Source organism: Lichenostomus cassidix, chromosome 2 (assembly GCF_008360975.1).
Source record: "Lichenostomus cassidix isolate B80296 chromosome 2, HeHo_3.0, whole genome shotgun sequence".
NCBI classification, from domain to species: Eukaryota; Metazoa; Chordata; class Aves; order Passeriformes; family Meliphagidae; genus Lichenostomus; species Lichenostomus cassidix.
The window spans coordinates 106,199,462-106,225,066 of NC_139482.1; the positions used below are offsets into that span (position 1 = coordinate 106,199,462).

Sequence of the window (25,605 nt, forward strand, 5' to 3'; positions counted from 1 at the left end):
TGTTCCTGGGCTGGTTGCTAAACCAAGTTCAGAATAGGATTTTCTTCACCTATAGGGTTGGGACAGTGAAAATTTGTAGCAGAGGGATCTCAAATTTGAGTAATGAAATGACATTTCATTAGAAGGCCTCTCATTTTCCATTGCTCACACTGTTGGCATGTCTAGATAGAGGCTGATCTGGGTGGTAGCTGCCTGAGCTTTGCAGGAATGTTGCCCGGCACTCCTCCTGAAGGCAGGGTTCCTGCAGCCTCTGTTCCAGGAGAAGGTAGGACATTGGAAAAAGGGTAGAGATCTCCATGAGACCTCTTCAAGGTAAGAAGGTATAGCATGGCTCATTCTGTGTAGCTTTGGAGGAAACTGAGTTGGGTTTTGGTTATCAGGTACTTCTGCTCCAGCCCTCTCACAGGAAGGATTGCAGCTGAAGAAAGGTGTGCAGGGAACAAATGGCTGAAATGGCTGATTGTATTTTAACTGCCTTCTCTGCCAGTGCAGGAAAACCAAATAACTTTCCAAAGCATGTTTCCAAAGTATTCTGCAGGACATGCAGAATATCTAGGGACAGAAGCCTCAATTCATTGCAAAAATGGCTGATTTTTAATCTGCGAGAGACATCCAGTGAAGCATGTAGGAAATAATCTCTGATGGTAACCAGTCACTTTGGTTTGAAAATAGGAACAGCTTTGTAGTCCCAAAGGGATTGTGCCTTGCTCTTACTATCAAAGTGCATGAATAGTGAGAAAGTCATTCCTGTTCTCTGAAACAACTCCAGTAAAACTATCAGAGTGTTCTTGGAAGTGCAGCCCAAAAGAAGGCATCTCTAGTGTTACGAGGATGCCTTCTTGCTGCTCATTTACTACCATTGGTGCTGATATTTTGTTCAGATCGACAATACCTTTTCTGTATTTTAATGCAGTGCTGAGAAGTGTTAGCTGAAACTTCATGTTTCAGCTGTTCAGAGGTTGTGCATTATGTTTGTGTGTTGTCTCCTCCCTCCCCCCCATTTTCCTGTGGAGTTGCACTGACTGCAAGACATGATCTGTTTTCACATTTAGTTTGTTAATATTTGCCTTCTAGTGAATGTGACAACAGCTCTTGATATGAAGTACTATCTTTCCCCCCCACCAAGTGAAGAATGTGGATTCTTGCACTTATCTTCATTTCTGATAGTAGTGTCTTGGTAGCTGCACAAGTCTGTTTACATGACCTTTCTATTGAGAACTTCAAGTTTACCATCTCCTGCTGTTCCCTCATTTCACACTTGTGCAGCTGTATGAAGTGGATGAGACTTCAGGCGTTGGTTTTGAGAGCCATGGAACCTCTTCTGGCATAAGAGACTTCCAGTGCCACCTCTTGGAGTCTGAGCTATTAGCTACAGTGTTGTTGCTTTTGTTTCCAGACAGAAAGGGAGTATCAAAGTTGTGAAAATCTGTAATTAGATTGTGGCAACCAAAGGTAAAAAATGCTGTTCTCAACAGCTTTCAAAATGTTTCAGGCAATCAACGTGTCAGTTTACTGTCCCTTTGTGACATTAGGCTGTAACTGCCCAGAACTGTGTTTCTTGTGCTTGGACAAGATGTGGCTCTTCAGTGTAGGGAGCTGTAGCTCTAACAGCTGTTTCAAATTTGCCTTCAGCTTTATCTGTGCTATCATCAGGCATTAATAGCATTAAGCCTACAGAAGCAGTAGTTAGTAGATTACCATAATACTGGTTTGGAGTTACAGTTTTGCCAGTGTCACAAAGAGCTGCTGTCATGAAAAGGCTACCATGCTTTGTTAAAAATTCTGCCAAATGGCGAAGACAGGGAAATTAATGTTTGTTCCAAGGGGAACAATTTCTTACTGTAACTCACATGCAAGTAACAGGCATAGTTGAATGTTCCAATCAAGGCTATGACCACTGGAGAGGCCTTAGGTAACTACTTCTGTGGATGCTCTTGCCAGGTTATTTCAGTGTTCTGGTTCAGTATGGATGTCCTTGTGTTGACTAATCCTGTGGCTAGGGGGAAGGTTGATTTATGTTTCAGGTTACATCCTGTTGGGGAACATTGCTGTCCTGCTCAAATGTAAAGGAGCTTTGACTTGTTAATATTTGAGGTAGTTGTTTTTGTTTACCTTTCTTTTCTGAGATGTCGGAGAATTTGCATATGAACTGTATTGTATTTGCATAAACTTTCTAGCTATGTCACTCTTGAGAGAATTTCTTGACAAGCAAGTAGATTGTGTTGGAAACTGTCCCCATTTAGGTGACTGGAGGATGGAATACTTTTCCAGCAGGCTCTCCATCTCTGGCAAATGCTAACTGAAACTTCAGAACAGTAGTGCAAAACCAGTCCCAGCCCTAGCCCTGTAATCGAGTTGACTGGTATCAATGAGATTTCTCAAATGCAGAAGTAGAATATATGCTTCTGGTAATTTGACTTAACAGACAACTGTAATGAGTAGTGACAAAATATCCAAGTACATGAAAACTAACTCTTAATGCATTCCAAATCTCCAGAGGAATAAAATTTTAAGTTTATATGCACCTTCTCAAAAAGTAGAGCTATCAGTGATGTTTTAAAGCAGGCTTGTAAAAGAAAAGCCTAAAATCTCCAGTAGCAACACTTCTGCCATCCTGAATGTAGACCTAGAGTAGAGAGAAATGCTATTGCTAGCAAAATGTGGTCAGCTTTCTCTCTGTCATTGAAATCTGCATAAGCATGTGGTGTGAACAAGAAAAAAATGCCCTTTTTCTGGCTGATGATAAATTGTTTGCCATGAATCACTGCCTAAATAAGATGGCATGAAAAGTAAATGAGAAATCTAATATGTTTTCTATAATTCCGGCCATTCATTGATTAAATTAAATGATCCATCTGTACTTAAATATAATTATAGTCAAGTCGTCAGTGGAGGAGGAGAAAGCTGAGTTGTCAGATGGAGTAACAGTATTTTTCTGAATATGCAACTGCCTTGTACATCTGCCCCATCTACCAAAGGCTGCTTGAGAAAGGAGGGGATCGTGTAGATGCTGCTCTTGCAGTTCTCAGTTTGTGTCTGCTATGTAAATGGCAATATGTTGATGTTACAGAATTTTATACCAGGTTTTGTGTTGTCTTGCGATATCCTCTTATGCTTTTACATGTGGAGGATGAAAAGCTGTTTCTAAGCATGTGGTTATAGCCTTGATGTTTTTTAAAAAAGCCCCAAAACAACCAACAAAACCCAACTCACGAAGCTTGTGGCTTTTCCTGTTGTATGCATTTAAACACAGACAGAAGCAGTGTTCTAGGCTGTATTGTGTGGCAATATTTTGACAGTTTTCAGACTAACCAAGTAGTGAAAAGACTTTAACTGCAGTCTTGTTGTACACTAGGAAAGATCATAAGTGTGCATAGAAGATCTGGGTTTCAGATATTGGATAACTTGCAAGAAAGTTTAATTAAGTCCTCCAGAAACACTGAGGTAGTCTTATTTATGTATCTGGATTCTCCTGTGCCTCCTCCTTCCTTTCATTGGAAAGGTCTGTGTGAAGTGAAGGGGTTTGAGGATGGTGTTTTCAGTGGTGGACTTTGCAGCAGCTGCTGTTGGAGGTAAAGGAGGTGAGATGCTGGAAAGGTAGGGTCCTCTGTAGCTCCCTTGAAGGATCTGAAGTGGTGCAGACCAGGAATCCACTGGCATTTTGTATTTGTCATTGTTTTGAATCCTTTGGATTTTTCAGAGATGAGCCTTAGGAGAGGAGGGAGGAAGCTTTGGTAGCTGAATGGTCTTTTTTCTTTTTTCCTTTTTTTTTCTTCTTTCCCATTGGAATCTCCCTATTTGTCGGCAAACTGCTTCAATAAAACCATGTGTTTTAATGCTTTTGAACACACCCTTGACAGAGGGACCCCTTCGAATGTCTGAGTGACCTTGACTTTCATGGGGGACCACTGCCCTCTTGACTGAGGAGGATGGTCTTGATAAAGGAGGCAAACTCATACTAATTAGGCTTCAGTTCCCACTGCAGTTTTCTCTAAGCTGTGTTTGCATCTCTAAGTATGTGCCTAAATGTTAAGAAACTGACGAGGCAGCCAAGTGTGATAGCTGTGATGAGTTTTGCAGGTTGAAGAACTCCTTAAAAGTAATGTTAAAGTAATCAAAAAGATATTTTGAACATTAAAAAGACAGACACACAACATATTCACACACACTGTTATTCACAGTGTGTGTGAATATGTTGTGTGTCTGTCTTTTTAATGTTCAAAATATCTTTTTGACTCAAATGATGAACTGCTTTGCAATTTGCATCTTGCATGCCCGTAGTATTTCAGTGTTGCCATGTGGTTAAGTTTTTCTCTTGAATTTAGAAATTATTTTCTGTCATAAGATGCAGAGTAAAGCTGATGTGCATTTATTTCTTAAATTTCTTGGCAGCTGTTCCTTGGAGTCAGACACTCAATATTACATTAGCAGTGTAGTCTGGTTATTTCTTCCATAGAAATATGGGAAAAACTTAATGTAAGTTAATTTCTAACAGTCTGAATGGTTTTTTTTCAACAGGAACTGTTCTCATCAGAAGCAGTAATGGCCACCTAATGCTGGTATCTCAACAGGCCATAGCACGGCCACAGAACCAGACACAACATAACACGAGTGTGAGACCATCTGTGCCAACCAGCACACCTGCAGTCAGAGTATGTGCTGTGCAGGTAACTTCTCATAGCTTTAGTTTGACATAGCTGTATGTTATGTAGTTATAATAGGGTTTGCAGATAAGTTACAGAGGGTTAAATAAGCATTTGAACCTGTTCTGAACAGTGTGATGGTGTTTGGTTTTGTACCAATAAACATCACTATATGCTTTGCTTTCTCATTTGGGAAAAAACTTGCTAGCTGTTACATATGATAAAGTTCAAATTAATGAACTCCTTGATGATGATGATGTAAACCATTTTAAGAAAAAAAAATGCCAACCAAAACTGCCTGAATGTTCACTGCTAGTACCTGCAACCTTGTGATCCTCTGGTGGGATATTTCTCTGAAGCTGAGTAAAACTGAGGATCTTTCCCATGTTGCTAGGATGTTCCTGCTTCCCTGAGCTCTGCTGGCTTTTTGCTTCCATCTCTTGTAGTGTTGTCAGCACACAAGAGTAAGGAGGTACACAATTAACAATTAAAAGTAACAATTTTCATATTTCTTTAAACATTTTATTCTGATTATGCACTGTCTCTAAATGTCTCTGAACCTGTTGCTGAATTTTAAATGGGTAGACAAAGAGCTTTGTTGAGTAGTGTTTAAACTGTATGGACTGTGTGAATGATGCCTGTATTGTTACTGTAAGAGGATGTGTCTTGCTTTGTATCTGACCCCACCTTCAATGTCTGTTTTGTCATTGACTTGTCTGACAACTGTTCTCTGCCCATGTATAATTACTTTTTATTTTTTCAAAGAATTCTGGCACACAGTTAGTAAAGAAAATAGCAGCTGCTCCTGTGAAAACAGTATCTCAAACAACAAATGCTGTGGTTTCTACTGTTCAGACACCTGCTGTAATACAGGTACTTTGCAAGCTTTATAGTATGGTAGAATAAGTGACAGAAAGAACTGCAGAAAATATGGATGCATTCTTGTTATTTCTAACTGTAATCTGGTTTCCAGTAAACTTTGTCCTCGCAATAAATTACTTTCCAAATGTGGTTTTTTTAATATATGATTTAATTAGGCTTTTGTCAGTGTGTGTCAGATAATCTTATCTCACTACAGTAGAAAGCACAAGAACAATGAATAAAATAAACAGTTCAGAGCCATTTCCAGTGCTTTTGTATGCTGTGACAGAGCTCCTTCAATCTCTTGCTAAATCTTCGCTGGGAGATGTGCTCCTGTTGGGGTTCCCCGATTCCTTTGTGGGGAAAAAGGTATGCCTGAGATGATGTTGAGGGGAAAATGAGCTGTCTGCACCAATCAAGTTGTTTTTCACGTATGTGATTTTTTCCCCCTCATTATAAACTGAAGGATGGTCATAGCTGAAGACCTGTTCTCTAATTGAGCATGGCAGATGGGTTCCACTGGTACAACTGTAAACAGGCAGTGGTTAAAAATGCCTCATTATTTTTAGATAGTATTTTTGTCTTATTTCCTGGGTCTTATTTTGCTATTTTCTAGAGAAAAATATTGTAGTCCTCTTCTGAAGAGGATTTTATCACCTGTAGAATATGAGACTTTTCCTTCGTACGGTTCATCCTCTGTTCTTGGGGACCAGACTTCTGGATAAGCATGTGTGATGAAAGGAAAAGTCCATTTTTCTGCAGATAATCTTGGGTAGAAATCGTGGAGAAGTCTGGCTTCAACATATATTTTATGACAAGAGTTTGAAGGAGGCTGAACTGTAGCAGTTGACAAAACACTCAGTAAGTAAGCAGGATCAGTCATTCAAAAAAACATGCTAGATGTATGTTCTTCACCCTGAGGGAGTTTGAAGGATTGGGGGATATGTTTGCTGACAGTGGTAACATCTGACTTACAAGTTCATACTCCTGCTGTTCTTCTGTATCATCAGCTGAAAACTACTCACACTCTGCGCACTTTTTTCGCTTCCCTCGCACTACACATGGATAACATCGGGGCTAAAGTGGAAAACTCAGAGGCATCTCTTAAAATATTTTCTCTTTTGTTTCAAATGGAAACAATCTATGTTTTGTGTCTAAAAACAGTAATAGATATTCCTAACTTTTATTTTGGAATACTAGCTTGCAAGCCCTGTGTTTTTGATCTCTGCATAGAGGTCTTTAGGACATAAAAATAGTCATCTACTATACTACCCTTGCACTGGGGAAAAGAGATGAAGGTCATCAATCATCTGATGGATGAAGTCCCCTGCATCCTCACAGTCTCATGTGGATAAACACTGAGATTCATCATGCTATTAACTTCTCTTTTTTTAACTTACATCTGCCTTTGGCATGGTTCTTCTGTACTTTTAGTTCAGTTTAGATGTAATCTATTGAACTTGTGTTCTTCTGAGATATTATGTCTCTTCTGGGACATAGACATGGAATACTTTTTATAAGCTGATTTTTTTTCCCCCATTGTAGAAACAAGAAAACTTGTAATGAGCTGTAGGGCTGGGTTTAAAGGCAGGAATAAGGACTCTAGGAAAAATTAATAGCACTGTTTTGTTTGGAGTGGCTTCCTTGAAGCCCTTCTGTTTTGCAGCAGATTGAAAAGCCCTCTGTACAAGCTCCATGTACAATGAAGAGTAAATAGATGCAATGTGGATACTTCTTGCCATCTCATGATCACTTTGCTCCTCACCCTGGGGTGGACAAGAGGGGAGTACTGGAAAGGGAGTCAGTTCAGAAAGTTGGTGGAACCATCTGGGGAACGGAAGGCAGAGCCCATGGGTCTGATTTTCTTGGCAGCAATTAATTCATCAGTCTTAAAAGAACTTGCTGATCTTAGTTTTTTGAGGTCATGGGAGAGGAGTGTTGGTATGGAAATATGATGTCATCACAGAAAGTGGTGGATAGTGGAGAAGAAATAATCCTTGGCTTGGTTGTGTGTCTTCTGTCTTGTGTGAAATGCGACTTGTAACACTATCTGCAAAACTCTCTCACTACTGACTGCAGGATTATTCTCCTCATCAGCAAAAATATTTCCCTTTTTTGACATTCCTGAATGTTTAAGCTCTGAGGTTAGACAAAATTACCTGCACATTTTTATTTTTTACCTGTTTTCCAGATGGGGTAACGAAGCTGCAAAGTGTCTAATTAGCATCATGCTGGGGCACTTTCATTTAGATGCAGAGCATTTCTTCTCTGGAAATGACTTCAAAATATGCAGGATTAATGCCATTTTTTTGTGGCGACGGTTTCTCTGTTGCTCAAAGTGAGAATGAGAATTGTCAGTAGCGAAAAAGGTTGACGGCAGATGACAGAAATTAATTCCCATATATTCATTTTCCTGGGAAAAGGGTCCAGCAGACTTCCTGTTGTTTCCTCCCTCAGCTGATAAAATGCTGTTCTAGTCTTGATGTGTAAGCATGCTGGAATTTGCAAGAGATCAGCTCCTGTTTTCGACTTTTAAGAGCCCAGGGCATTGCAACTTGGCAGATCTGCACTATGTCCCCTTCCGTCTTCCTCCTGCCCATCTGTTTGTGGGATTCTTATGCCCAGTTTATCTCCCTGTGGTCTTAGAGCTGTTGAGCCTCATCCTTGGAAGAGGCAGTGGTGGTGGCAAAGATCCTGCAGAGAGCTATTAAAGTGTTACCAACAGTGGGAGCTTAAGCTAGAGAGCTTTTCAGCAGCTGCCTGCTGCTTTCATGTCAAGCTGGCAGCAACTTGGGGAGGGGAGGACACCCACCTAGGAAAAAAAATTATAAATATATGACACAAGTGTTACAGTTTTGCTTTAGTCTAAAGTGTTTGTTCATTAATTTTCCCTATCCTGAAAGACTTAAAAGTCCTTTGATATTCTACATGATGTCTGTCCCACTCTTGATAAGTTTTTGTTTTATCCATGGTGGGCTAAGTTAGATTCCTGTCTTACTGTCTTATGATTGATGCAATTAGCAAGTATTAGTTGTGCCTGTTCGACCAAACTGGGGTGCTTAAGTATGTTAAAAGTCAGTGAAAGCCATTATGTTGTGCAGATCTGAACCTAGAATTTGGGATACAAAACCAGACTTTCCCTTCTTCTTCAGAGGCTGAGAGGAAAGACAACACCCAACTTTAGGTTTCAGATGTTAACCTGGAACTCTTGCTCTTCTGTAACGTGTGGGTTCACTCTGGCTTTTCAGTTTTCAAGTTGAGAAAGCAAGAGTAATGGTTTTTTGTACAGGCAGAATTTTTTATTTGTATTGTATTCTGTTGTATGAAATTAACTGTGTTGGTTTTTTGGGTGTGGTTTGTTTGTTTTCTTTAAAATCGGAAGTAGAAATACTTCAGTTTAATAGGTTTTAGATTTAGCCTGGTTTGCAAAGAAGGGAGGTATTTTTGCCTAAACCTTAATTACTCTCCTGTTGCTTGAGTTTCTGAATCTGTTGGTAAATTATAATGAGATTTTAAAAAGAGGTGTGAAAATGACTGAATTTTGTGAGGGTTGCTGTCAGGACAGAGGAGAAAGAGTTCCAAATTGTTGCCCAAAAGGAAAAGGCAGGAAAAACTTGTTAGGTCCATTTGCTGAGCTGGCTGCTTCTTCTGGCACATGCATCCTTCCAAAGTGGACACGATGTCTTTTGCCACTCTGTGTGTGTGATAGGAAAAGCAAGGGATGTTGCAACTGGGAGGGGAGCTTCAGGGTAAGATTGGGAGATAAATAATCACCTATGGATGTGTTTCTCTTCAAAATAGTATCACCTGCCTTAGCATTGTCCACAATTCATTAGTCTTAGACTGTAGGAGCCTGGCAAAGTTAATATATTGGTTTCTTCAAGACAGCTTTACCTTTCACTCTTCCTTCAAAGTAGCAGGCAGTGCTTTGATCTGGATGCACCTTTGTAATTTCTTTTCCCCCCCCCCTTGATTTATAAATAGAGTTAAGGCTGTGAGATTTCTGTCACTTACTGTATTAAATAGAGTCTCTCAAAGCAAATTAATGTAAACTCTAAAACCAAAGAGAAAAATTGTTTATTTATGTTTTAAATAGTAGTGTGGCAGGAGGTTGCTACCTTATGTGCTAGCAGAATCCAGCATGTTTGTCACGTCGTTCTTTGGTTAAAAAGTGTTAATTTTTCTCTTCAGCCAGCAGCTGCAACAGCTAGTGTTACTACAGTTACTGCTGTAAAGCCTTTGAGTACTGGAACACCTGTAAAACTTCCAGTTACAGGACCACCTGCACAAGCTATCTCCCAAAAGGCAGTCTCTGTGAAAGCAGAGGGCACAACAGTAGCACAGACCAGCGCTTCTACAGTAAGGAAAAAAAAGTTTTAATTAAAAATTAACATTCTGTATGTTCATCAGAGGTTGAAGAGACAGTGCAACATCTAACAGTCTTTTCTTTATTTCCACACTAGGAGATGCTAGAGAATGTGAAGAAATGCAAAAATTTTCTTGCTACGTTGATAAAATTGGCGTCTAGCGGACCTCAAGCCCCTGAGATGGGGCAGAATGTGAAGAATCTGGTGCAAAGTCTATTGGTGAGACTTTTTTTCAAAATAAAGTCTGCATCATTTGTGTTTAGATTTTTGACATTTACTTTATCATAGTGTTGTTCCTTGTCTTTTTTATTTTAACAGCTCAAGAGTTGGATTTGTGGCTGAGTACATTGGACCCACGTTAAGTCTTACATTATAACTCTTATTTTAACTGAATCCCGTGCTGTGTTACTTCCCCCCTTACATTTCTGTTTCATTTTATGCCCACAGGTAACTTACCACAGGAGGTGCTGATAGTGTTAACACAGCTACTGGGTCTGAGCAGCCTTTTTTTCATGTTAGTGTAGTTTTGAATCCTCAGTAGCAAGAATTTGCTGTGGAGCTTGTAGCGGAGTGCTAAGTCCATACTACTGCTTTACTCCAAGACAGAGCTGAGCAGTGAAACAAGCATGACATTATCAATAGCTTTAAACAGTAGGATGGAGAAAACAATGTGGTGGCTGCCAACCTCTCTCTCTTTGCAGGTGGCTTCCGTATGGTGCTTTGTGCTGTATCCCAGCACAGCTGGGTTTTCCTGGTAACGATTTCTCCTGCCACTTCTTGTCATGGCATTTGACCGCTGCTGCTGTGTTGTTGTTCCACCGTAGCAGAAGGCTGTGTGCTGGTGGAGGGGGGTGGCTTTGCTAGTGGTACCAAAGGACTTTTCAGTCTAGGAAAGTGTGATGTAGACAGGTGTAATTTCAGGGAGCAGATTGTTTGAAGATGCAGCCTTGCAAAAATTTGATTCCTCGGTCTCTGTGTCCCTGCTGGACTATACACCTTCCTTCTGTGGGAAAAATAGAGTTGTTCTTTCTTGTGCTCACAGTACTTTTTTTTTTTTTAAGAGCAGTTGTTATGATACATGAATACATTGTTAACTGCACACTTGTTTGCTTTTTATAGTAGTTTAAAAATCTGCCATTCAGTATGTGTATTATTTAAATGCAAAATAAAGTGATGTTTTGTGTTTATGAGAGAAATGAGTAAATTGCAGCTGTGAAATAAAATGATCCTTAAGGCAGCATTTCATGAAGTGGGTGTCAAGCACCCTGTATGCACTGAGACTTGGTATGCCAAACCACTTGCATCTGTATCAGTGAGACCTCAGTGACCCATATCTGCATATTGCTGAGATCTAACAGGGAACAAATCAAATGGCTAAATGGGAGAGCTTCTGTACGTTCTGTTTGTCTGCAAACACAGTCTTTAAAATCCCTGCTCTGGTTATGTAGCAACTTGGAACAGGTGCTCCAAAGGCAAATATGGGTGAGAGGAGTAATTTCTCTGCAGAGACAGAGATTGGTGTTGCTCTTTGTGTGCTGTACCTTCTTGGAGGAGGTGATGTTCTTGATAACTCTGTGGCAGGGACTCACCTGGGAGGGAGAGGAAGGGCAGCAGAGTCTGAGGCTTAGCCCTGTTGTACAAGTTAGGGCTCTCAGAAGTTTGCTGCAGCTTCCTAACCCTCCCAAGGCCTTGAGTCAGGTGTTAGTGTTGTGACAGAGTGGAAAGCAATTAGAAAGGAAGCAGTACTCTGCAATTCAGAGGGCTATTACCGTGGGGGTATGCAGAAACAATGTTTTGATTGCTTTTGAAAGACTGTTAAGTGTTCTATCATGCTATGTATGCATTAGTCTAGAATTGTCTTACAGAAACTGCTAAGTTGTCGTTAGTCTTCGCTGCCTCTAAGTTTATTTTTATGCAGATAAACTACCTTTACTGTAAGAAGTACTAGTAGTTGATTTAAAATACATCTACATAACAATCAGATGCTCAAAAGGATCAGCGCTGCTTGTGAACTTTTTTATATCCCTTCACTTCAGTGACTGGGTGTGAACACCTATCCCTAAATGTGTTAACTGTAGCTGAAGAAAGCATAAACAACTTGGGTAATACTATATGAAAATTACAACATTGTTCTATCCCTACTCTTTTTTTTTTTTTTTTACTTTTTTAAATAAAGCAGGGAAAAAAGCATTTGAGTACTGAAATTGAACAATTTCATGATAATACAAATTTACGTGACTTTTTGATACATCTCAGTAAAGAAGTAAGGTAGATTCAGTCATAACTTATTATTGTAATTATATTTTTCTCTTAGGAAGCAAAAATTGAACCAGAAGAATTTACAAAAAAGCTGTACATAGAGCTTAAGTCATCCCCACAACCTTGCTTAGTTCCTTTTCTCAAGGTAAGTGTTTGATTATGGATAGTAGTATTTAAAGAGGGAAGGGAGGAGGACCAGAAAACAAAAGAGTTGAGACTTTCAAATAGGTATTTGTTCAGGTCAGTTGAAGAATTTTGCTTAACATACCTCTGTGTGACTGTTGTGCTTGGAAAGACAATTTTTAAGCAGAAGGAGAATTTTTGAGGAGTAATTTATGCTGTGTTCTTAATATTGTAATTACCCTCTACATGGTGGTAGAGACTAGTGTTTTGGAGGCTGTGCATCTGTCTACAGTAGAGCAGCTATGTTAAGATGACCTCTTACTTTCTCATCAAAATTGTAGCAATTCTGAGTTCTAACACAGAAGCTGACAACAGTGGCAATGCACAGCTTACGCCATGTTAAAGATCAAAGAATCTGCATAAAGCTGTTCATCTTCTGCTGGTTTGTGTTTAGCTGGAGGCAGAAAAAACTCTACCCCTTTCTCCAGAAAGTAAGAGTACTAAGAGTACTGCAGCTCAGGAAAAGAATACCAGGAACTCTACCTCCATTCAAGGAAATAATCATATAAGTGAAAAAATGCTTCCTCGAGACTTTTAATCATATGGTAGAATGGTACTAACAAAATAAAAGTTAATTGTACAGCAAGCATTAAATCTCAGTGAAAACATGGAAAACTTAAATTTACTTAATTGCAACATACACCATACTCTTAGGCTTGTTTAATCTGTACATTTGTTACAGGCATGATGGAGAATAAAGGAAAAACAGTTAAGTGGTGAAGCTGGGACAGAGGTTTTCAGGAGTTTGCCCTTTTCCTTGGTATTTGACAGGCATGCATGGGATAATGTTGATATTGCTCTAGATGGCTGGTGTTAATCTACTCAAATGTGGGATAAAAATTTTTCTTACAGTGGCAGCTTTTAAATGCCTTGATAGCAAGTTTGCCATGAGTCTCAAAGAACTACAGTAATCTCTGCAGGACCTTAAGCTGAGATGGGAGATTCAGATTTGATATTAGAAAGAAAAATTTCACTGTTATGGTGGTCAGGCATTGGAATAGGGAGGTGGTGCAATCACCATCCCTGGAGGTGTTTAATAGGATCTGGATCTGGTGCTGGGTGATGAGGTTTAGTTGATTTAGGGGTTACAGCAATAGTGCTGGGCTGATGGTTGGACTTGATGATCTTAAAAGTCTCTTCCAACCTTAATGATTCTATGATATATAAAATTTTCACATTGGTGATTTATTATTATCTGTTTAATTTCCTGGAGGCTTCTTAAATGCCCATGCAAAAGCCAGAAAAATAAACAGCTCTGAGAATGGGTTTTCTGCACCCAGTATGGCTCTGGCTGCAGAAGGACCAGGCTGTGAGTACAGGGGCAGTGTGACTGGCACTCTCAGAAGTGCTCAGCTGTTATAAGAAGCCATCCAATGATGTGAAGAGCTGCTACACTCGATGCCAAAACCTCAAGGCAATTCTGCAGAGGTTAAGTTGGGTTCATCAGCATGGGTCAGACCCTGATCTGTCACAGCAGAGCCCTTGGTGTTTCTTCTGCAGTGCACTGCCAGGTACTGGTGCTGTCTAGGTTTCTCTGTTTTGAGCAATGTCCATACCACATAATCCTTGACACGGTGTCCTCTCCCTGTTGCATGCTGTTTTAACAAAGATATACTGTGACTTCAGAAATGTTGTTCAGACATGGTCAAAGTTAGCTGACTTTGCAGTGTTGCCAATCTTTTAGAACATCTTGCACCCAGATTGCCTTTTTCTGAAACACTGAAAGGATGTGTGGTTGATACACACAATTAGGTTGATCTGTAACTCTGAGCAGCTGTGACAGGACCAAGTGCCAAATGGAGGATGACTTCAGGAGCACTTCTCTACGGTGCTCAGAGGATCAGCACTGGTCTTGTTTTTGGGGGAAATGTTTGCAGCTTGAGTCTGGAAAGGAATGTGATACAGCTTGTTGCCAATTCACTTTTAGCTAGTGAAGTGGAATTTTAGGGAGGACTCTTTGGAGTCGTCTCTTATCTTTGAGCTGCAGGTTTTTGATGAAGTTGTGCATGTGTTTTGTTTCGTCTGTTCCAAGAGGTGGAAAAGTACAGTGGCTTTGGCTGTGAAGCCTGCTTGATTTTCAAGTCTGCTGGATGTTTTTGGTACATAAATTGCATCAGGAGCTAAGCAGCCTTTTAAAAGAAAAATGAGTGTTAAAAAACAGATGGGCTGCAAAAGGTCTGTTTGTGCAAACAATATGATCACTTGGTGACTAGCATGTGAGACATGCTCCTTTTGCATGAAGTCCAAAGCAGTAACAGAGTGTTAGGAGCTCTTACAAACACTAGCAACTTTTGAGGGGGGAGGAAAAAATTAAAGGGTTTTCAAGAATGTACAGGTAGCTGCAGAACTGATTTCCCCTGGTTCAGAGCCATAGCAGATTTATACACAGTCAGGGAGAAAATTCTGTAGAGAGCTTGAAGATAATTCTGTTTATTAACCTTCTCAAACACAGCTGTAGTAAAAATGAGATGTTGCCAGATTCCTTTACTTTTGTTCTCCTGTTGCAGAGAAGTAGCTGGCTGGAAGTTGTGTTGCTGCAGCTCTACAGACATTATTAAAGTGGTATCCCCCCCTAGCGTAGATACAGCTGTATTGGTGTAAAAGTGTTCGTGTCTTCAGAGCTTGTTTCTGACTTTATTGGATAATTTGTAGTTCCCTGTCAAACAAGCTCCGTGAAATAAACACAGCTGTTCCAATATAGCAGGTTTTTTTGCAAAACAAATTTCTTTGAGGTAATAAAGCAGTTAAAGTCATCTTACTGTGAAACATAAGTTCCAAATTGAAAAATCTAAACAGAAGAACAAAGTTATGTGTTTCCCCATAGATGGGATTTGCTACGTGTAGTGTAGCTGTGGTGATTGTTGACCTTTGCTCAGCTTCTGTTGGTGTTTATTGTCATCTTCACTAAACAGGATTGTCATCAGTTTAAGGGTGCCTGAAGTTTAGCAAAACTTGCTTGCCATTTATTGTCTCGTGAAAAATTTAATTGGAAAATGAGGAAGAAGATTCAGTTACAAATGTAATACTATTGTGGAAAACTGCTGATAATACATCCAGTGTTTTTTCATTTTTCTTTTAGAAAAGCATGCTTGCCTTACGGCAGCTAATGCCTAATCCTCAGAGCTTTATCCAGCAGTGTCTGGGGCAGCCAGCAACAACCCAAGAAGTGGTTTCAGCTTGTACCTCCGCAGTACCAACTCCTTCGGCAGGAGTGACAACCTCGGCTGTAGCAACAACTGCTCTTCCAGTTGTAAAACCTGTGCCTGCCTCTGTAGCAGTCACAGCCCCTGTAGTTGTCACACCAGTCCTTGCCAGCACGTCGGCAGCAGCTCCTCTGCAGACTGTGAAGGCTGTTCCCTCTTCTGTGGTGGTGACAGCGTCTCTGGGGCCTGCAGCTTCCATCCTCACCGCAACCATGGCAGCATCCGGGCTCACTGCTGTCCCTCCTGGCAAGCCAGCCTTCACCTCTGCACTGCCAGCGCCCTCTCTCCAGTCTGCAAAGCCACTGCTGGTATCTACTGTGGCATCTTCAGCAACAACCCCTCTCCAGCCTCTGAAACCAGTCGTTGGAAGCCCAATTGGGATCAAAATCTCGCAGCCCAACTCCATTGTTACGCAGTCAGTGGGTGCTCAGCAGGTGGTTAAAGTGAAACAACTGGTAAGATGGATTCTGATCTTCTCTGGAGCCAACCAGGCTCCTCTACTTTGACTCTTGCCTTTAGTAAAGAGGATACCAATTTGGACCTCTGCTTTTTTCTTTTTTCTTTTAATGTACGAAGCTCTCTGTCTTGAGTTCATCAGTTATGTTTGTCATAGTTTAGAAATATTGAGCCCTTGCTGGAAAGGTGAATCTGAAGCCAAGCTGTCAGCTTGGTGTCTTGCAAGACATGTCAGCCATCATTTTACCAGACTGAACATCCATCTTGAGACACAAGGGGGTATGAGGTCTAACCTCCACTATGCACACAGCCAGGCTAGGTTGACACCTGGAAGAAAAGGTAGGCAATGCTAGTGTCAGAAACAGAAACTGCTGGTGGGATACTTACATTAATTGCTCTTTGATGCCATGTTTGGGCTGTGCCCCAGCTAGCCACCAGGGATGCAGTCTCCATCCCCTGGTAGTACCTGCCCTGGGTACTTCACAGGCACAGGTGGTTCATGATGTTTAGTGATATGTTATCTGAAATATATCAACTACCTCAAGGAGCTTTCCTGAGCAGAGTTCTGACCTCCACGTTTACTAAGATATGTTAATTACGGAGTCATCCAAAAGTGAGTTTTTTCTATCAGGCTTCATTAGCTAACAAATTCCAGGAGGAATAACTGTCTTATTAAAACAATACCCTCAAAAGCAATGTGTTAACATTTTTTATTCTTGGCACAGGTTAGCTTCTTGCTAATGTTAATGTTAAATACCAAGAAACTGTGGATCACAGGTATACCCAAAAGAGCAACTTTGTGAAATAAATTAGATTTGGCTTGTAGGTGTTTGAGGTACTGGGTAGCATGGTGTCTATGTGGTCTACCTGTAAGTAATGCTTTCAAGTATTTTGAGAGAATAGTCTCCCTTTGGCATATAAAGAACTCAATTCTTGCATAGGAATTCCTTGTAAAGATTATTTTTCTTTAAAAAGCAGGAAAAACATTAGACTTCCTGTGAAGCTAGATTTACTTTTGACAGGTATAGTAGGACATCTGCTGTGTGAGTTTTCTTTTTAGCTTGCATATTATGTATACTTGATTTTACAGTGGTCAGATCCCTAAAAAGTTTTGCTTTTTAAAATTTCCTTCCTTTCTAAGGGCATAACGTACATGTAATACAAGAATCCTGCATTTTAAATAAAGAATTCATGCTATGGTAGCATAAGCTACCATAAGCATAAGCTTTTCACCTTTTCAGACTTGCTTAAAAAGAGCAAAATGCTCAACTGTATGGGGTGGATGGGGAGTCCCTCTTATGAGTGGGTTTGTTTTCACAAAAAAAAAGGCAAAAAACTCCCAACCCCAAAACTGTGACCAAGAGTTATCAAGCATATGCATTGACAATCTTGGCTAGTAGCAGCTAAAGCCAAATTGGAAAAGGAATTGGTGCTCATATTGTCTTCAAGGACTAAGTTTGAAATTCCAGCCAGAAAAAGAGTTTCTTAGGTAGTACAAGGGCTGGAGAGCAGTTTGTTGGCTACATGGCAAGTCTTGTAATCCAGGGGAAAGGTTGACCATCTGTACAAATAGGCGAGGAAGCTTAGCTCTACGCAGGGGAGTCAAAACACGTCTTGAATTTGATATTGGTGAACTCTAGAAATGGCTTCTGCCTCTGCACTGCTCCAGTGTGGCAGTCTGCTGCAATTGTTTTCTTTGCTGTGCCTCACATATATTGAATTGCATACAAAGCATGGTTTTTTTTTTCTCATTTGGGTAGATCCCAGGCACAGTGATTAAAATACTTGTTCTTCTCAGATGAAGTTGAAGGACTGAGTTGACCACTTCACAGCTTAGCCATATCAGGAGCTTGGTGTTTGTTCAGACAACTTATTAGCACAAAGGGCAGGTTAGAAGAAGTGGCTCTATCTCCTAGGGCTTCCCTGATGCCTTTCCCTGAAAGGGCAAAGGGTCTATTTTCTCCCATAAGAAAACAAATCTGGACCTGCTCTCTCTAAACAGAAGGGTCCTACTGCCAGCTGAAAAAGGAAGCACATTGCCAGCTGTGCAAATCTGTCCATACAATGCTGCCAGCAATTTTTTTTCCCTTTTCAGCCCACAGGGATGTTTGATGCCATGCGCTCCCTCTGCATGCCCCTTTCTAATTTTGGCCTCTTGTGCTTGAGAGAATTTAAAGCGAACTGCCAGCTCCATTGTAATGTTGGTGGTACTCAAGGATGCAGCTCTGCTGTATTTTAATATCAAATTTGTGACTTCAGTTTCTGTAACATGATTGTCAGAACTCTGTGTGGACACTAAGGGACTCCCTCGTCAGGGGTGCTGTTGGAATTAGTTGCACTCCTCTGCCGTGAGAGTTGACATTTTGAAGCATTTTCTCCTGTGACTTTCTTAACACCACCTCATTTAAGGGCATTGGCTTATAAGGAGATTTCATCTTGGAAATAAAGTTTGGCTTGCTCTAGTATTTCTTAGTCTCTTGTTAAAGCACAGTAGATGAATATTTACGTTACCAGCTGCTGGCATCCAGTGGTGAGAAAGCTGCTGTGAGGCTACAGCTTCATGTCAGGCATAACCAGCAAGGGGTTTATGGTGTAGTCCCCACAGTTATCAGTGAGACACACTGCCTGGAGATTATGAATGGTTGAATTAAGGAGTGAAGTGTTTATTCTGTTGCAACTGCTTGTTCTTAGTGAGTTGTTAGTGTCAAGCCCCCTCAAAGCTGAGCTTTGGTGAACAGTCTCCTCCATTAGTTTTCAAGATTTTTCTTATCCTGGATATTGCTTTTGCATTCAATTAGTGAGGCTTCCTTCATGCAGCAGTGCTGCTTGTGTGTGATGATACCTCAGCATCTCTCTGCTAATCTCTGGAGTTTGTTTTATGAATGTAAAACAGAGTCAAGTGAGACTAATCAAAGTCTCTCTCAGGCTGAATGTTGCATTGCATTTTTTTAACTTAAGAATGGTGATTTTATTTGGATGTCTGTGTCAACCTACTTAACAGGACACAAAGGAACAGTCCCTTTTCTTCATTACTTCTTGCTGCTAACCCAAAGAAAAAAGACAGTAACTCCTTCTCACAGGTATTACTGGTTTTTGTAATGCTTTCATTCTGGTATTGGATCCTTGTTGAAATTTACAGGATTGTTTTTCTCGCCTCTTGCAACTCCCAAGGACTTCCAGCTTTGTTAATCTAGAGCTAGAATGGCAAACAGAAAATGAGCTGTACTGCCAACACATCCTTTCTCTTTTTTGGCAATGTAGTCTCCTCTGTTACTTGACTTATATACCAGCCTCCACTTAGACCATTGCTGTGACATTGCCTGTCTCTGTTCTTCTGTCTGCTGTACCTCAGTCTGGAATGCTTATGTTTCCTCCCGTGCTGTTGCAGTGTTTTGCATGCTGAAGATGAAGCATTGTTTTTCCTGGTGGTAAGGAGGATCTCTAGCTGTGTGTCAGTGCTAGTGGAGCCTGTGAGTAGTGTGTCCAAGCTGGTTGGCTCCTCATTAATTGCCTGAACTCACAAAGGACGCTGGTAATGTTGTTTGCAACTTGCAGCTGTGGAAGCTGGATCTTTCTGAGAGGTCAAACTGAGCTTTGGGAAAAACGCATGGAAGGTAAAAGTTACCACCTGTTTTACTCCATGAGGAAGTGCTGCATATGTGAGCCTTGTCTCTGTCCATAGTCTGCCCCTGTAGTCCTGTAGTTCTTTCCTCCTCTGCATCTTAATGTTTCTTAAGAACTCTGTCAGGTTTTCACAAATCACTTTAGGATCGGTTATCCTGTGTTACTGCTGCTATGCCAAGCCTTAGTGCTACTGATACAGAGATGGTTGAGGGAGTATATTGACTGTTTGATGCACAAAGTGCCTCTTTTTGTGAATGTGTGATGCTTATGTGGATGATATTTATTAATAAATAAGTAATTAGATGACAGAAGGAGAGAGCCTAATTTTTGAAGTATTGTAAATGTCAATTCTTTAATTACACTTGTGCAGTCTGGCTGTACAAGCACTCTTTAGACTTTCTGAAGTAAGAGTAAAAGATGTAGAGGAGAAAAATGGCTTCTTGTCCCTGACATTTTCTTCATGTTAGTTTTTTGCAGCTAAAAAAATAGGATTCAATCTGAAGATGTTGATGATTTTATGTTTTGGTAAAGTAGCATCTTTCTACTACCTGTAATCAAGAACGTTTCCAATGATGTATCAAAGCTGAAGCCCACATTCTGCTAGCTAAGAGGCTTAAAAGTGAGACTTTTAGGGATGCTGCAATTTTGTTACTCTCTTGCATTTTAATAGTTGCCCCTGAAGAGGATGGATTAGTATTTATGGGCTGTGCCTGTAGGTCTGTGATGACATCCTGCTGTCTGGTTTTGTTTCTTTGAAGAGTGTCCTTAAACAAAACTGTGAACTGCCTTCCTTTTTACCCTTCAGCTGTGTACTGATGTCTTTGTATAGAGGCTCTACGGGCTATAGGTGTTGCTATTTAGTACTCCATGCTCCTAGTAACTGATGTGTTCAGTGTACTTTAGCTTAACACTTTGAAACTCAGTGTCTCAATGTACAACTGACATTGCAGTTCCAAAACCACGTCAGTCATTTTATAGTGTGTACTCTTTAATTCTTAACAGGAAAAGTATTTCGTGCAAGACTTCAGCCGTTTAACTAGGTGTTTGTGATACCTACCCTTTTGAAGTCTGGCAGGCAGACTGTTTAATTGTCAGTTTGCTAAGCAAGACTTATGTAAAAGAAAGCCTCTCAGTGCAATGGGTTGTGTAATAATTAGTGAAACTTGTCTCATAGAGTTACCAGCAGAGAATAGGGGTGAAGTGTCTTTTAAAGCTCACTGGATGAGCTTAAAGCTCACCACCACTTCTTAAGATTTCTTGACATGAAGTGAAAAAAAAAAAAAGTCTTTCTGAGCATGCTGTTTGCTTTAAACTGAAAACTAGATGAGCATACCTGCCCAATGGCACTTCTGGCTAAGTGGAAACATTGATACTGTTTACTTCTCTGTATTTTTAGCTCTTCTCACTCTTGCTATTGGATATTCCACTTCCAGGTAGTCCAACAGCCATTGGGAGCCATTGTAAAGCAAGTATCCACGCTCCCACAGCCCTCAGTGCTCACCCTACAAACATCTGCTGAGAAGAAGATGCCGCTGAATACACTTGTTCAAACCAACCAGTTTCCTGCAGGTAAAGTGGAACCTCTTTCCTGGAGAAGGGGGAGGACTGCTGAGGTATAGAAATAAGTGCAGGCTTTTGGTAGATTGTAGGAATGTAAGGAGGTCTCTGTTGGGAGTAACCAGCTCTGTGCATTAAGTTGAACTTCTTTACTGTTTGCTTTGGGGCTCTGATGAGAAAATAAGTGTCACATCTACTTCTGGCACTTGTTAAGAGCATGTCAATTGAACATTTGTACTTGTTGAAATACTATGACTGAGCTCCTTGCAGTGAACTTCTTCTAAAACTGATGATTTTGAGAGTTGTTTGATGAGATGTTGCTTTTTCCTTCAACAGGTTCAGGTTGATGCACAATAAGAGTTTGTCTCATCCAGACAATTTTCACTAAAACGTTTCCATGGTCAGCACAGAGGGGAGGGTGTTTGCTGAGAGTGTAAGGCTTTGGGCCATACAGAACTTGTAGAATGTAAGATTTTAGAGTGTCTGGTTTTCAAATGGACCTAACTGGTTGTTGCTGAGTCTGCAGTAGCCTCACCTGGAAGAATGAAGTGACTAAACAGTTGCCTTACCATTTTGCTTTCTGCTATAGCATGGTCTTTGTTTTGTTTTAGGTTCCATTCTGAAACAAATTACCCTGCCAAGAAATAAAATTCTGTCGCTTCAAGCATCTCCTGTTCAGAAAGTGAAAATGAAAGAGAATGGAGCAACAGTCTTCAGGTAAAAATGAGCAATATCAGAAGTTAAGTATAGGAAGGAACAAAAGGAAGAGACAAGTAGAGGTGGGAATGGAGCCCAAATAAAAGCATCTTTCTTCAGAAGCTTTTTTTCTGCTACATGTTTTTCACATTATAGTACTCATTGGCAAGGGGTAACCTTAAAACTTTTTCCTCACAGCAGATGTTAATTATTCTTAGTGTAAGAAAACTGTCCTGGTGAGGTTGGATTTTGTGTCAGCTTTTCACTCATCAAGGAGGCATATTGATCTCCATCCTGTGAATACAATTGCTAATCTAGTTATCTTGTATTAAAGTCTCTCAATAGGATTAAAGCAGATAGAGCCTCTGCTTTTTGCATATGGTCTGGTAGCACTGAACTGTTACTTGGACTGGCTAGTAAACCGTCTAAAGCTCCATGCTGCATTTCAGAGTCTTTTATTAGCTCCTCTTGCAAGCTTGTTTCTGTGTGTACAGGTGAAAGTCTTCAACTACATCTCTAATCATGATTTTTGGCGTATTGTCTAGGCCTTTAGATTGCAAGAGTGCTTAAAGCTCTTAATTCTGGCAACTGATTAACTTTTCAAAAGCAGAAACTATTTTTGCAGCTATGATGTGTGATGCTGGAAAAGAGGTACAGACTGCCATAAGCATTACTCATCTTACCACTTCAGGACAAATTTGACATTGGCTCTTCCATGGGAAAAAAGCAGACACGACACCTTTATATTGTTGACCAGTTGGCTTATAATCTCTTGAAAACTGCAGCTTTGAATGCCCTGGTATAGGCAGAGAGCTGCTGCTGTTTACAATAACATACAGTATACAATGAACACTTAAAAACAGTGGTTGCCAGAAGTTGAAATGAAAAGCTCATGTTAAAGCAATAGCTCTGTTCAGCTGCCTCAAGGTCTTACGAAATATACTTTAGAATATAATGTATGATGTAATCTTGGGTAGTGATTTAAAAAAAGAACAACTTCAGAAGTATCATAATAAAAACAATAAACTCATAAACAAAAAAAATATTCTGTGATCTTCCAAATGGAAAATATTAGCTGTCTTCCATGAAAAAATTGAATTCTTGGAAGTTGTTCCCTGAATTGTTAAATTCTTAGTATAGGAAAAAACTGCTCTTACAGTATGATCCAATATAGATTTCTGTTCTTGCTTTTCAACTGTGATTTTCAAAGTAGTGTAAGTCCATGAGAATTTAGATAGGAAATCTCTAACTCACCTTAATTTTTTGTAGCAGAGTCTCTTGTCTCAAGAATTTGTCTTTGGATACACCCTTGGTATGTGCTATAATTAAACTTTCTGACCTGTGATCCATCAACTGCTGATCATGTGTAAGGCAGAGAGCGGCACCATGGGCTGCTTTCAGGTTTTGTGATGGAATTTGTTACAAGCAGAGTGTGTCTTGTAATTGATGTGGTTGTACCTGTGACACTAATGAGAGTCTCTTACTGTGCACTCTCACTGCAGTGTGTCATCAAGCCTGACTCCCTCTGCCATTGTGTGACTAGGCTGGGTTAGGATTTGGGAATGTTCTGCTCACTAAGCTGTACTTAATTAGCTGCAATTTGACCTTGTCTGCTCTTTAACGGGCTGGTTTAGGTTGCTCAAGATAAGCAGTAGAAAAAGTGGTGATTTCCTGCCCCCCAAGCAAACAAACAGAAAAAAACCCAACTAACACAAAGCATTCCAACCTTCTAGATGCTGTTCCAGCTGAGCATGGACATTGCATCATGGCATGTTAAGAGATAAATCTGTTTTAAAAATCAAGATTTTTGTGAACTGATCTACACGGTTAAATGTATGCTAGAGCACTCAGGAAAAGAATCACATATTTAGTCTTCAAATAATTTGTTTTGGGTATTCTGTTTAATAGAAGACACGTTCAGAAGACAAGTGTGGTCGTCAGACACCAGAGGGTGCCACAGACTCACTTTTCAGGCAGCAGAGGCAAATTCATAGATGTGAGGTGCATCTGCATTGCCTGGGCTTCTTTTGCAGTGAATATTCAGTATAAATGTCAAACCTGACTTCATGCAGTGTATCACTCAGAATTCTTGAGTTCTGTTTTCCACTTTGTCCCAATAAGCTTAAATCACTGGAGACTTTAAACAGCTGAGTGAGTTTTTCCTGTTGATTTCTGACTGTGACATGATCAAAATGCAAAAAGCATTAAAGGAAGTAGTGCAGAAAAGGTGCTCTGTGGTGGGATTGCTGAAAGTGAAAGCAAGTCAATATCCATCAGAAACACCTTCATGTACACTCCGTAGTATTTTAAATTTATCGCCTTAGTAGAATGATTTCTACAGCTTACTCGAAGTACATGATACCTTACTTAAAATGATTGAGGTTTGTTAGAACAACAAGGAAAAAAGAATACTAACAAGTACAAACTTACCACAGCTTCTGAAACTTTCATTGATTTTTACTGAGCACTTTTCTAAGAAAATGTAGTGTAATTTCTTTGGGTTAAGTAAAATAAGTGCAGCAGGGTTTGCATATCTTTCGTCAAAGCTAATGATTCGGTGACTTAATGCAAACTTATGTCTCACAGTGAAAAAGTTGGAACTGGTCGTGAAAAACAGTAGAGGTAGAGATGTCTGCTTGCATATAAACTCGTGTGTACTTGTACACAGTAGAGAGAGTGTGTGCATGGAAGTAATCAAGAAAATAGTAACCTGATAAAGGCAGGTAATAAGGAAATGAAACTTCTCCATGTAGAAAAATGGATAGATGTATAGTATAGACGTTTATCTCTTTGCTTGAGCAGTTGGAGTATATGGCCAAATTAAAAGCAAAAATGATTTCCTGAAACTGCATGCTATGCAGTTGTACCCAGGATGCAAACATCCTTCCTGGGATTCCATTAACAGTTCCACTGGGGTTATGTCAGGTTCCAGCATTGATAGCTTGTGATGTGTGTTCCTGGTGCTAGTTGTGCAGATTTTGTCAGCAGATCTGTGGCAGTCGCTGTGCTTCAGTGGGATTCTTGTCTCTGCCATCAGCAGACTTCTCTGTAGTGCTCACTAAGAAGAGGAAACTGGAATGTACTTGTGAAGATCAGTTAGCACTCAATTAGCATCCTGTGAAGCTTCATTGATGTGCTTTTTGAAAGTTCAGGGTCTCTGTTAGGCTAATAGAGCCTGAGTGTACTCTTGGAGCTGCTCAGTTGCTGGTTGTGAAGGGCTAGGAGGAGGGAAGCTGTTCTGGCACTGCTGGCTTCAGCTTTGAGTTGTAACTGTGGACATCTGACTGTTCTGACAATCCTGGGGTTTAACACTTTTCTTAGCATGATGGATTTGGGGTACAAGCCTAGTCGGGAAGCTGTTGTGTCTTGTTAGACTAAAAGAATGGAGCTGTTTTGAGAATCTATTGGGTCTCCTTTTCCCTGGATACACATGCCTAGGAACTGCTAGCAATGAGGGCACATGAATGGAAGAAGTAGAGGAAGGCTGGGCACCTTTCCTGGCTGTGTCTCTCTCCAGACATTTGCAGAAGAATTGTGCCACAGACACGTATTGAAGGCCAAAGGAGAAAATACATCTGTAGTTTAAGAAAAAAATCCCAGCATTTTCTTGTGTCTTTTGACCCCAGCTCATGTTCTAATAACTTTAGTGTCTACCTACAGTCAGTCAAAAGACAGCTTCCAAGAAATAAAATTTCACCTTAGAACAGGAAATTCCTTGTTCAAAATTTTTTTGGCTACACTGTGTTTTCTGAAGGT

General features: G+C 40.3%; 1 protein-coding gene across 2 annotated transcripts in view; it reads left to right on the plus strand.

Annotated features, from left to right (window-relative positions):
- TAF4B (TATA-box binding protein associated factor 4b) overlaps positions 1-25,605 on the plus strand; it is a 94,655-nt gene that overhangs the window by 10,552 nt on the left and 58,498 nt on the right. For both annotated transcript variants that reach the window (XM_085052719.1, XM_085052718.1), the window contains exons 2-9: positions 4,519-4,667; positions 5,409-5,516; positions 9,696-9,863; positions 9,968-10,090; positions 12,186-12,275; positions 15,393-15,971; positions 21,030-21,165; positions 21,765-21,870. In XM_085052719.1, coding sequence (XP_084908845.1) covers positions 4,519-4,667; positions 5,409-5,516; positions 9,696-9,863; positions 9,968-10,090; positions 12,186-12,275; positions 15,393-15,971; positions 21,030-21,165; positions 21,765-21,870 — 1,459 coding nt within the window. The remainder of the gene's footprint in view (positions 1-4,518; positions 4,668-5,408; positions 5,517-9,695; positions 9,864-9,967; positions 10,091-12,185; positions 12,276-15,392; positions 15,972-21,029; positions 21,166-21,764; positions 21,871-25,605) is intronic.